Source organism: Oryx dammah, unplaced genomic scaffold (genome assembly GCF_014754425.2).
Source record: "Oryx dammah isolate SB20612 unplaced genomic scaffold, SCBI_Odam_1.1 HiC_scaffold_26, whole genome shotgun sequence".
NCBI classification, from domain to species: Eukaryota; Metazoa; Chordata; class Mammalia; order Artiodactyla; family Bovidae; genus Oryx; species Oryx dammah.
Window position 1 is genome coordinate 327897 of NW_024070210.1, and position 14091 is coordinate 341987.

The 14091-nt window shown below is 41.2% G+C and overlaps 1 protein-coding gene across 2 annotated transcripts in view; it reads right to left on the minus strand.

Annotated features, from left to right (window-relative positions):
* Positions 1–14091, minus strand: part of CTDSPL2 (CTD small phosphatase like 2) — a 75902-nt gene that overhangs the window by 37201 nt on the left and 24610 nt on the right. For both annotated transcript variants that reach the window (XM_040227457.1, XM_040227456.1), the window contains exon 2: positions 13857–14066. In XM_040227457.1, coding sequence (XP_040083391.1) covers positions 13857–14042 — 186 coding nt within the window. In that variant the 5' untranslated portion in view covers positions 14043–14066. The remainder of the gene's footprint in view (positions 1–13856; positions 14067–14091) is intronic.

Below are 14091 nucleotides of genomic sequence, written 5' to 3' on the forward strand. Positions count from 1 at the left end.
GGAGAATACGTGCAGACACGTTAGCTTACCTCTCTAAAGAGAGACAGCCACACACCCAGCAGAGACACTGCGCTGTGGCCAGCAGAGAATACATGCAGATACATTAGCTTACCTCTCTAAAGAGAAACAGAAAACTAGTCAGGCCAGGGATAGACTTCTGCAGTCACTGACGATAATATTCTATTCTTCAGAATAATGCATTTAAATGTCTGATGAAGCTCCAATTCTGAAATTTGTCACCAAATCCTCATCTTTCTTAAACACTCATGTATATAATTTGGGAACATTTTTGGATATAGGATGAGTTTTAGAAGAGGAACTAGGAAAAATAACATTTCTACATTACTGTACAGGTTATTTAAAATTTTTTTAATAACCCTACGATGTCTTCTCTGGAATCTGCATTTTTCAAAGTTGCCTCTAAGACACGCTTTTAAGGGTAAAGTCTTGGGAAGGTAGCATTCTAAATCTCTGAATCCCAAAGGAAATACAGAGAACTAAAGAAGCAACAAAAACCCAACAGCACATTTATAACGAAACCAGGAACAAGGTTTCTCCCCCAAACTCCAAGCCGATGAGGACAAACCAGCAGCCGTAATACTGAGGGAATCATCTTTATCAGTGTCGGAGAAAGCAAAGCAATGCAACACAGAATGGGACCCATCTGAGGCCAGGGGAAGCCACCCCAAGCTGCTAAGAAGGTAGGTCCTCAATGGAGAGCATGGCAGGCCAATCTGACGACAGCAGATGAAACAGGGCAGAGGGGGCTGCTGCTCAATCCAGTAGCAAAGGGACCCACACCTGAAAGGGAGCAGTGTAGCTCCTGGGAGCTCTCGACACTGACCAGCTACAGCTCCCTTACAGAACAGAGCTGCATGAGGGCAAACTGCTAGGAATGGAGCCGACATTTCATTGCAGAAAAAGGCACAACAGAAAAGCAAAGAAAAGTTCCAGACAAACAATGAATAGGGATAAAGAAGGCTTCCTAGGTGGCTCAGTGGTAAAGAATCCACCTGCCAAGCAAGAGACTCAGGCTCAATCCCTGGGACAGGAATATCCCCTGGAAAAGGAAATGGAATGCCCACTCCAGTGCTCTTGCCTGGAGAATTCCATGGACAGAGGAGCCTGGCGGGCCACAGTCCATGGGGTGGCAAAGGAGTCAGACACAACTTATCAACTAAGCAAAAATGAACAGGGGTAAACATATAGCAAAACTCAAAAAGCAATCACTGTATTTTTAACACAATTCAAAACCATCAAAATTGATTAGAAAAGATACCCTGAACCATACAACCTTCTAAAAATTTAGAAAAACTCATGTAAGAATGAAAGAAAAGAAAGCATAGATCTCAAATTCCACACAAAATCACTGTAATAAAATGTTGCTTAGTAGCTAAGACTGTCCTTCTCTTTTGCAACTCCGTGGACTGTAGCCGCCAGACTCCTCTGTCCATGGGATGTCCCAGGCAAGAATACTGGAGTGGGTTGCCATTTCCCTCTCCAGGGACCTTCCCAACCCTGGGATCCAACCTGTGTCTCCTGCATTTGCAGGCAGACTCTTTACCACTGAGCCACCCGGGAAGCCCACAGTAACCACAGGAGAAGTGAAAGAAAGCGTCTCAGGAAAACAGACGTGAGAGAGCCCTCCCTGGCTGTCCAGTGGCTAAGACTGCAGGTTTCCCCTGCACGGGGTGGGGGGCCGATTGCTGGTCAAGAAGCTAAGAGCCCTGTGGTGAAACCCCCCAAAAATGCATTAAGAGAACAGATTAAAATTATACCTTTATTTCAAAAATGACAAGACATTAAAAAAGTGTTATGACACATACATCAGAGTTAGAAAAAACTCATGAATGAAGAGACAGAACAAAACAGAAATAAAAGAGAAAAATATTTTAGAAATAAAGACTAGGATAGACATAACACTTAGTAAATAGGATAGACCATGTGCCTTTATGAGAATCAGAAGGTAAGATTGGGGGGAGGGGAGTTTAAGACATCAAAATGTAACAGATATCAAGGAAGATCCAACAGACAGAAAACAGTAGTCCCTGAGCAGGGAGCCAAAGCCAAGGCCGCGCTGAAAGAGCGAGCACCACCGAGCTCTCTGCACACGCACACCTGAGGGCTCGCTCCAGGAGGGCACGTGCCCTCGTTTTGCTTTGTGTTTTGGTCTGTGCGGCTCAGCTTCAGTCTTCAAAGCCCACACCAGGGACTGAATCCAGCGCTTCCGGCAGGGAAAGCTCAAAGCTCTAACCTAACCACTGGGCTGCCAGGGGGCTCTGAGAGTGCACTGTGGGACCACAGCCGTCCACCCAGAAAAACGACAAGACAGACCCTCAACTTGCCAGAATTTAAAGAAAAAAAATTCTTTGGAGAACAAGGAAAAATGTTTGTTTAAAAAGAGAAAATTAGACTATCATCAAACTTTGAAAGCAGTGCATTTAATGCTGGAAGAAAATGGAATAACACTTTTAAAAATCAAGAAGAGAAACTGTGAGACAAGGATATCATAGGCAGTAAAGTGGTTTTAAAGCATAGAACTCAGAATATTGTTACTGTGCCTGCTTCACGTGGCATCTGCCAAAAAATGACTATAGATACCAAGAGGACTGGGGAAAGCATTAAACACACTGGACACACACAGGACCTGTGCAAGATGAACAAGGGTTAGAGACCACGAGTGACGGCTACAGGCTCAGAGCATGTACTCTACAGTAAAAACTGGTAAGAGATCTATGAATTTTAAAAACTGTTCACTTTAAAGACATTCTGAGAAAAGCTGACAGAATTCATTTTTAGCTGGTAAGAAATAACAAATGACACTATCTAGGCATAAAAGAACAGAGAAGGCAATGGCACCCCACTCCAGTGCTCTTGCCTGGAAAATCCCATGGACGAGGAGCCTGGTAGGCTGCAGTCCATGGGGTCGCTAAGAGTCGGACACGACTGAGCGACTTCCCTTTCACTTTTCACTTTCCTGCACTGGAGAAGGCAATGGCAACCCACTCCAGTGTTCTTGCCTGGAGAATCCCAGGACGGTGGAGCCTGGTGGGCTGCTGTCTATGGGGTCGCACAGAGTTGGACACGACTGACGCGACTTCGCAGCAGCAGGCATAAAAGAAATAATACCAGATGAGATTCTAAATCTGCAATGAGGAACGGATACCACTAAGGCAAACATGAGTAAATTCAAAAGCTCTCTGTGTTCAATAGTTCTAATATGTTCTTTCTAGCTGTCTTCAACAGTGATACCTGCTACAATCTCTGCAGCCTCATTATAATCCAATAAAGTATTCTGAACTCTCAGAGTTTCTTCTCTCTCTACATATATATGGAAACACAACAAAGGTACTCTCATTGTTTTGCTTTGCAATATTATTAAATTTGGTCTTTAAAATTTACTCTAAAGTTATTTTAGAATTTAGTAATTCTTTAAAAAAATTGTAATTTATAATTAAGAAGGGATTATTGGACTGAAAAAGGGAGCTGGGTGGTCTGTGATTTCAGTCCACTACTCCCAGTGATGAAACTGACATAGAACGCTATAGCTCACGAAAGGGGGCAATGCACCCCAAGGAAACTAGATGCAACTGTAAATGACAAATGAAAGTAAGATAGAGTTGGTGTCCCTCTGGCTGCAAAATTGTCTTATGCAACAGAACATATTCAAATAGAATTACAGTGCCAATTCAGTTGTCCTGTCGTTTGAGAACAATCATTCAGTTTTTAAAAAGGAAGCAATATTTTAGATGTACACGATGAGATCTTTAAAAGCCAAAATAGTTATAGCCTTTCAAACTTAAATTACAAAACCCAATGAGGTGTCTCAGAAAATAAGTTTGTTATATTGCTTTGGCTGAAACAAGGTATATACTTATGAGAGACTTACAAACTCTTACACAGTAGTTAGTGCTGAAAACCTACTCAATGGAAGTCGGTAAAAGAAACACGCGGAGGCTTTCCTGGTGGCCCAGTGACTAAGAGTCCACCTGCCAATGCAGGAAACTGGCTCGATACTGACCCGGGAAGATCCCACGTGCCGTGCAGCAACTGAGCTCCCCTGCCGCAACGACTGAGCACTACGGCCTGTGCCGCGCAGGAGAAGCCGCTGCAACGAGAAGCCCAAGGGCCCCGACAGAGACCGGCCCTCCCGCCACAGCCAGAGAACGCCTGCGCGCAGCGACGCCAGACCCAGACAGGCCAGCGGGCAAGACGACAGAAAGCAGCAGACGCTTCCACCTTCTAGTGAGGAAGCACATCACCGGAAGATTTAACCGTAAAAACAGAAGATGAGTCAGCACCGGTGTGTGACTTGCACTTATCTGAGACTGCTGCTGCTGCTGCTGCTAAGTCGCTCAGTCATGCCCGACTCTTCCCGACCCCATAGACAGCAGCCCACCAGGCTCCCCCGTCCCTGGGGTCCTCCAGGCAAGAGTCCTGGAGTGGGGTACCATCGCCTTCTCAGTGCATGAAAGTGAAAAGTGAAAGGGAAGTCGCTCAGTCGTGCCCGACTCTTCCCGACCCCATGGACTGCAGCCCACCAGGCTCCTCCATCCACAGGATTTTCCAGGCAAGAGCACTGGAGTGGGGCGCCACTGCCTTCTCCGCACCGGACACTAGTATCAACTAATCATCACAGGTCTTCTTCGCCATGAATGCACGGTAACAAACACAAGTGAATTAATTTTTTGCATCTCAGTTTATCCTGGAATAACTTGTGTCAATGTCTGTGATGACTATGCAAAATAAAAAAAAGGCTTATGATTACTGCCACCTTAGCACAAATCAAAACGTGGACACCCACGGTTATTGTATTTTTCACAGCCATGCACTTGCATGGGGAAAAAAAGTCAGCTATACTTAAGAATGTCCCTGATGAAGCTGTAAAATTAATTATATCTCAACCCTTAAATATGTGTTAAATTCTATATGACAAGATGGGAAGTCCACACACAAGGCTTCTGCCGCAGACTGTGCTTCCACAACTGTCTTGAGGAAAAGCATCTGACTGACTGTTGAGTTGAAAGCTGAATTAGATCACTTTTTTGATCACTTCTTGGCCTTTTGGCTAAGATCAAGTGTAGATCACTTTTTCTGATAGAAAACTATCTTTACTTGAAGTAGATTATTTTCTGAAAAATGAAGAAAGCAACTCAACAAAAACTAATACATTTTTTGTTGCCAACAATAAAATTTGAGCATTCAGGTAAAAACTGGGATTTTAGGAACCTTGGACAAGGCATTGTTAATCTCAAGAGTTTCCCAATATTGTTCTATTGAGATCAGTGGGGTTGTTCAGAAATGTGATTTCTAAACAGTAAATAAATAATGAAATATGTCAATGTGGATACATATGCGGAAGATTTACATAATCAAGTGAACCACTATTTTCCCAACCAGAAACCAGTGCATGATGTTACAAAGTCATATGAAGGTAAAAAGATTCGTTCCAAGTGCAGGACAGACCGATAAAAAGAGCACTGCAGAGCTTTCAAAGTCAATATTGGAACAAGAACTTAAGACATCACACCACTTGTCAAGTTTTGGTATAAAAGCTGCAATTATCTAAAAAGTATATTAAAAGACTCTGCTGTTTTCTAAATGCATGCATAATTTTCTTCTTGTGTACCAATGATGACCACAAACTACGTTCTGTGAAGCAACTGGTAAAGAGGTCCAGCGGTTTAAGAAACCTGCCTTGCAACGCGAGGGGCACGGGTTCGACCCCTGGTTGCAAAGCACCACAGCTGACGAGCCCGAGCCCTCGAGCCCACAAGCTGCGACTCCTGAAGCCCTCGAGCCCGGAGCCCGTGCTCCTCAACAAGAGAGGTCACTGCAGCAGGAGGCCCACACACAACCAGAGGGCAGCCCCTTGTCGCAGCCAGAGCACCCTGCACAGCGGCGACGAGCCAGCACAGCCGGAAGTAAGCACGGAGAGCGAGAGACTATCAGAAGAAAAAGAGGGCCACAGAACTGTGCACACTGTCCTGTGTCCCACTAACTCCCTTTCTGTCTTTAGAAAATAGTTAAAATATTAATGGTACCAACATGTGATGGGTTTAGAATTAAAAAATTTTGATATTTTCAAAATTCCTGTTAGCATCTAATGAGATACAGATAGATATTACCCCCATGAACAAAAAGTTCTTTAGGGTTTCCAATAATTTATAAGATGGTAAAGGATCCTAAGTTCAAAAAGTTTACGAACCACTTGCTCAAGAGGGACCACTAATGAATTCACAAGACAAAATGTAAAAAATCCCAACAAATGGGGAGAAACTTTGAGCTGGGAGAGCTGCCAAGTGGCAGTCAAAGGGTACAGAGTTTCTTTAGGGAAGGATAGAAGTGGCTTAAAATTAACTGTGGTAACGACTGCATAACTCTGTGCATATACTAAAGGCTACTGAACCTATGTCTTAAGTGGGTGAGTTTTAGGCCATGTGAATCACATCTCAGTAATGTTACATTATATGGATCTATCATATAATCCAACAATATCAATCTTATTCACCCAGGTTTAACTTAAACAAATGTCCACACATGGATTCAAAACATAAATATTCATAGCAACTGCATTCACAATAGCCAAAACCCAGAAACAACTCAAGTGGATAACAAATCATGGTATGTGGTGCGTGAGTGCCAAGCCACTTCAGTTGTGCTCGACTCTGCGACCCCATGGACGGCAGCCGGCCAGGGCCCTCTGTCCGCTGTCTTCTCCAGGCAAGAACACTGGAGCGGGTTGCCATGCCCTGCTCCAGGGGACCGGCCCGACCCAGGGACTGAACCTGCATCTCTTATGTCTCCCGCATTAGCAGGCAGGTTCTTTACCACTAGCACCACCTGGGAAGGCCTGTGATGTGTGGTTTACTCACACAATGGAATACTGTTTGGGGCACAGGAGAGAGAGGGGATAAATTATAGATACATGCAGATACACAAATGAATCCAAAACCTTTATGCTGAATGAAGGAAGCAAGACATGCTATATGCATAGGTAACTTTCAAGAAGATTTATACAGTCTATAAGAACAGAAGATCAATGGTTGTCTAGGATGATGCTGTGAGATGGTCTGCAATACTCCAAGGATACTTTTTGGTCATGGTCGTTTAATTCTGTTAAAATTCATGAAAACATATAATTTAAATCAGTGTGTCTTACTGTGTTTCATTATACCCCATAAAATTAATTGTTAAAAAGTCAACATAAGAGATAAAGTGGAATTCTAAAGATAACTAGTTCATCAAAAAGAAGGCAAGATAAAACAGTAAAAAATAACAAATGGGATAAATACAGAATAAATTACAAGATGGGAAACTTTAAACTGAACTATATTAATAACTACATTAAATGTAAATAAACAAGCCAATTTAAATACAAATACATAAGGTGGGGAAAGGTGTATCGGGCAAATGGTAAGAAAGAAAGCTGTGTGGTTATCAGTATCAGGCCAAGTAAATCTCAAGGCAAATAGTATTATCAGAGATGAGGGACATTTCACAGTGGTAATAACTTATACCCAACAATCACAGACGTGTATGCCCCTAACAAGAGGGCTTCAAAACATACGCAGCAAAAACTGACAGAACTGAAAGGAGATGAGTTCATAATAAGAGATGGAGATTTAAAAGAAGACATAGAGTATCTGAATATTATCAAACTGTCTGATTAACTGATATTTACAGAACTGTACTGATCAATTCCAGAATGTGCATATTTTTTTCAAACACATGGGACCTTTACCAAAATAGTCCGTATGTTAAAAAATATCAAAAGACACCAAAGAAGTGAAGTCACACAGTATATGTTCTTGGGTCACAATAATATTAAATTAGAAATAAGCAATTAAAAGATATCTAATAAATGCCCAAATATCTGATCTGGCAATTAAATAACATATTTCTAAATAATCCATGGACCAAAAGGTAATAAAAATACAGTCAGAATGTATGGGAAAGCAGTACTTTGAAACGCATAGCTTTAAATATGTGAATTAGAAAAAAACTGAAGTGTAGTATTACTGATCTAAGCAAGGGGCTGGGAAACTACAGTACGAACTCCAAGTCTAACGCACTGTTTCCGTATGACCAGCAAAACCAAAAGTAGCTTCTATATTTTAATATGGTGGTGGGGGAGGTGGGGATGAAACGAGTGACACTATTTTATGACTTATGAAAATTAAATGAAAATCAAGTATCAACAACCAAAGCCATGCTCATTCATTTATGCATTATCTGCAATGGGAGAGTCGAGTAGTAACTGCAATTTCAGACAAGACAGCCTGCAAAGACTGCACCATTATAGATCCTACAGAGGTTATAGTAGAGAAACACTGCAAAGACTTTAGATCTAATAACTGACAACTTCAATGAACAGACAAATTCCTTGAAAAACACGTATGACCAAAATTCAAACCGAAATAGAAAAGCTCAAATGTATAGTAAAGAGTTATCACACAAAGAAGTCCCAGTCACACTCCAAAAATCCCTCTCCAGAATTCACCACTGAATTCTACTAATAATTTAAGGCTGAGATAACACTTTGTCACCACAAGCTCTTTCAGGAACAGAGAAGCAGAGGGACAGTTCTTGCGTCATGATGCTGGCGTAACTGTGATGCCGACGTAACTAACTCTGACGCCGGCGTAACTCTGATCCCCAAATCTCAAAAGTATCACAAATCAAAACTACAGACCAAACCCTCATGAGCAAGACACAGAAAATCTTTAAGAGCAACAACAACAACACACAGCAGCAAATCGTATCCAGCCATACAAACTTAATTTTCAGCTAAAAAAATTTATGTTCTACTCCACATTAAAAGAGAAATATCTGAAGAACATCTCATTAGATGCAGCAAAGTCTTTGACAAAATCCAATATAATAAAACCCTACAGCAAACTAGGAATAGAAGGGAACTTTCTCAAACTGCCAGAAGATAACTATGGCAGACATTTAGCTAACATCATACCTAATGTAAACAAACTCTGTTCCCCTAAGACCAGTAACAAGACAAATGTTTGCTTTTACCACTTCGACTAAATGTCCTAGAGGTCCTAACCAATGCAATGATGAAGAAAAAGAAATAAAAGGTCTAGAAATCAGAAAAGGAAATCATATATGATATGATTATATGTGTATAAAACCCTATGAAATCTTAAAGACGAGAACGATTAAGTAAACCTAGCGATTTCACATAGCACCCCAATCAGCACAGAAAAATTAATTATATTTATATATATTAGCAACAAACAAAGTAAAAACTTTAAATGTATCATATCATTTAAAACAGCACCATAAAACATCAAATACCTAAGAATGGAGCTAATTAGTATGTGTAATACCTTCAGATTAGCGCAAAAAAGTTAAAAAGACTTATATTAACACAGAGATCTATCATGATCATGAACTGGCAGACTCAGTACAGGGAAGATGTACAGTCTCACCAAATGATATATACACGTGATATCTGGAGAAAGAGACAAGCTAATTCTAAAACTGACATATGAGAATAAGGAATCTAAAATAGTATTTAAAATGCTATCTTTTATCTCAGTATCTTAAATACAGTGGTGTTGTCTTTTTCAGAATTTGGATAGGGGTTGGCAGCTAGTGTTTATTGAGTATCAGGTACTTTATAACCTTCATTTGGTATTTTATAGATTAAAAAGGAAACAGGCTCAGTCAATTTAGATAACTTACAATGTTAATTATAACACTAATGGTTACAATAAATAGCATGTCCAAGATTAAAAAAAATTAAAAGCAAATATCACAGTCAGTGAACAGTTGCTGTGCACCCCTGCATGCCCTGCGTCATTCTTAGCACTTTCAGAAAACACGTTCTTATAAATGCTTACGCTTTCAAACCCCATGACGCCGTTACTACCATCTCTATGTTACAGGTGAGGACACTGAGGCCCAGGAGAGGTAAGCAACTTGGCCAGGGTTACACAGCTGTCAGCGGCAACACCGGAGCTGAAACGGATGCGCCTGCTCTCAGAGCCTGCACCCTTGCCTACTATGCATGACTGCCTCGCCAACGAGGGACAACCCAGGTACAATTCGACTCTGTCTCAAAGCGGTCAGATGGTATCTTCATAGCATCACCTACCTTATGTAAGGACTGAAAATTTTCTTGATGAAAGTAAGAAAGAATTGAGTCTTTCTATGCCACTGACTTGGTCATTTATTTATATTCTATCATCAGCTCAAAGTTGAAGCTTACTCTGTCTAGGAAAAGCCTGTACCCTCGTATTTTTTCATGACTCATCATCCTCTGTCTTCAGTGTTTCTGACTGGGTGGCAGAGTACTTCTCTTATTTCCACAAGGGTCCTTCTTAAATCCAAGTTAGTTAGAAAATTTCTTATGCAGCCACTGGCTTCTTTGGTTCCTTTGCTTTCTCTTCTTTTGAGCTTTTAAAGCTACTTGGTCGAAACTGGACCCCACAGCCCGGCCTTGCCTTCTCTGCTGAGCGTCTCCCTCCCGGGCGTCTGACAGCGCTCTCGTGCCTGGCTCATGACTCTGGCTTTCTGAAGCCTGGTCTCTGCGTATCAGCCAGGCTTTCTGCTCTTCTTTCCTGTTATGATTTCTAGTTTGAAATAACAGTTAAAACTGGACATGTAACAACACACTGATTCCAAATAGGAAAAGGAGTACATCAAGGCTGTATATTGTCACCCTGCTTATTTAACTTCTATGCAGAGTCCATCATGAGAAACGCTGGGCTGGAGGAAGCACAAGCTGGAATCAACATTGCTGGGAGAAATATCAATCACCTCAGATATGCAGGTGACACCACCCTTATGGCAGAAAGTGAAGAGGAGCTAAAAAGCCGCTTGATGAAAGTGAAAGAGGAGAGTGAAAAAGTTGGCTTAAAGCTCAACATTCAGAAAACAAAGATCATGGCAACCAGGCCCATCATTTCATGGCAAACAGATGGGGAAACAGTGGAAACACTGGCTGACTTTATTTCTGGGGACTCCAAAATCACTGCAGAAGGTGACTGCAGCCATGAAATTAAACGATGCTTACTCCTTGGAAGGAAAATTATGACCAACCTAGACAGCATATTCAAAAGCAGAGACATTACTTTGCCAACAAAGGTCCGTCTAGCCACGGCTATGGTTTTTCCAGTGGTCAGGTATGGATGTGAAAGTTGGACTATAAAGAAAACTGAGTGCCAAAGAATTGATGCTTTTGAACTGTGGTGTTGGAAAAGACTCTTGAGAGTCCCTTGGACTGCAAGGAGATCCAACCAGTCCATTCTGAAGATCAGTCCTGGGTGTTCATTGGAAGGACTGATGTTGAAGTTGAAACTACAGTACTTTGGCCACCTGATGTGAGGAACTGACTCATTTGAAAAGACTCTGATGCTGGGAAAGATTGAGGGCAGGAGGAGAAGGGGACGACAGAGGATGAGATGGTTGGATGGCATCACCGACTCAATGGACATGAGTTGGTAAATTCCGGGAGTTGGTGATGGACAGGGAGGCCTGGCGTGCTGCAGTCCATGGGGTCGTAAAGAGTCGGACACAACTGAGCAACTGAACTGAACTGAACTTCTGGTTCCGACGACTGCCGGTATTCTTGCCTGTGTAGTATCACTGACCCATTTTTATTAACATTTTGGTAATAAGTTTTAATCTGTATTCTAGCCCTAACTTGATATAAAAGTCATTAGAATACTTAGATAATTTAATAAACATATATTGTTCATTTAAGAGGTGTTATTAGTTTACTATTAACATAAATACACAGTAAAGCATATTAAGAAGAATAATGCATTATTAAGAAGATGGTTTAATAACAATTTAGATAAGAAAGAATTAACAATCAGAAGCCAGTATAAATTTCCCAGGCGGCTCACTGGTAAAAAATCTGCCGGCCAATGCGAGAGATGCAGGTTCGACCCCTGGGTCGGGATGATCCCATGGAGAAGGAAATGGCAGCCTACTCCAGTATTCTTGCCCGGGAAACCCCATGGGCAGAGGAGTCTGGTGGACTACAGTCCATGGGGTTGCAAAGAGTCAACACAACTTAGCAAGTAAACAACGCAACAGCATAACCTCATTAGGAGTTAAAGGACAAAATAATCTTTTAATTTACTTCTAACAAAAGGAGAGTAGATAGGAAAAGAAACAGTATACTCTGATTTCAGTAAGGCATTCAAATACTAATTTATCACAAAAATCTTACTGAATATAATAATGAAATCTGGGATGTATTAAATGAATTTGTAGATGTGGTGAAACCTTGCTCAAAAATATTAATTAATGAATAAGAAATTAGCTTGCAAACAGGTTTTTATTGGCCCCATCCACTAATGGATAGGCATTAATAACAAAATTTTAGTTTTTGGCTTAAAAAAAAAATAACTGACAACCCTGAGTGTTTTAACTGACATGGGAAAAATCTGCTGACCAACAGAGAAGAGCGAAACTACTAAATGAAAAGCAAGCAAGCAAGCAAGCATGAATGACATGAGCAGAAGTCAGAGGACACAGGGAAAAACCAACAAACCTATTTTCATTTCTGGTTGTTCCCTTTCAGGAACAAGGTAACCAAGAAGCAGCTGACCAAGATGCTAACTATCACCACGTAGCGCCACACAGTGAAAACTAGCACTACTCAGCCAGGACAGCGGTTGAGTGCTCGCACTTGCACAAGGGGAAAAAGAGCACGTGGGGAAGGAGAGGGCAGGAGTGCTTCCTTCAGGGTGAAGGAGGACTTCCCAGTAGTCAGGGCTGCTCAGGAACGAACTCGACACAGTGATGTGCTCATCAAAGGACTAAGGACAACCCAACGGGAATTTAAAGACTCAGGCATTCTTGTTTCTGGAAGGAATTTCATCTTTTTTACACAATACTACTACTAGAATACTTATAGGCCTATATAAATTAACTCAAAGAAACTTTAAAAATTATAGTTAAAATTAGCAAAAGAAATCTATCATTATGAAAAGATAACATTTTACTTCTCTACTTACCAAAGTGACAAATTTACACTATAAGAAACTTTTCATATATAATAATCCAAAATAAGAACACAACTGTAGTCAATAGTGATAATAAAATCAACATACGATGAATGATAACACTATTATTTACAGAGTGCACTAAACCTTCGCAGACTGCTTTTCCACCTGTCTGCATCTAATCTGAAGACAGCTCTGACGTAGACCAGGCAGTTAGGGTTAGTCCCATTTTACTGGCTTCTTGAGGCAAGAGGGGAAAACGGCTTTCCTCAGAATTCAAGCTGGTCGGGAGTATGAAGCATGAATCCAGAGCTCGTGCCCCCTGGTTAGTGCCCTCTCTCTCTTTCTTTCACCACACGGCCAGTGGGGTCTTAGTTCCCTCACCAGAAACTGAACCCAGGCCCATGGCAGGGGAAGTGGCAAGTCTTAACCATGGACCTCCAGGGAACTCCCCATTCTTTCTTTAGTAACTTTGTTCTCCCTTCAATGAATAAAACATTTTCATTGTACAAGGGTTAGAATTCAGACAGATAAATCATCTTCCTAATTACATAATGTATCAATATTAACAAGAAGCTTTAACTTATGTTTGAAATGAATAAAAAAAAGAAAAGAAATAACTCAAATGACTAAGAAACATTTCTTTTACTTCCCTTAAAACTAAGCTGAAAAACCAGAAGGCTAACTGAATCAGTTAAGTAGAATACTGTTTTTCTTGATCAACCATTAAATATCTTACACGTAACTACTCAACACCAAAATGTCCACACACTTCGTTAAATGGGGCTCTAGCAATATTAGACCTCTCATCTTCATAAGCTTAAAGTACACAATCTGAGTTCCCTTCTCAGCGATATACTTAGCAGGGGAAGCCATTACTTGGGGTGTGCTTCCTTTAATAAACTTTTTAATTGAAGACAACAGGCCGGTCTCACTCTTCGCTGGCTTCTCTCCTCCTGAAGGCAGGCTGTCGTCAACTTCTGAGTGTTTCCTCTTGGCTCTGGCAGTGCGTTGCGTTTGGATTTGATTTGATTGCTGAGAAGCTTTCCGTGTTCTCAGCCTCATCTTTTATGGGTGTCACATGTAAAACTATAAAGGAAAAATAATACAGGTT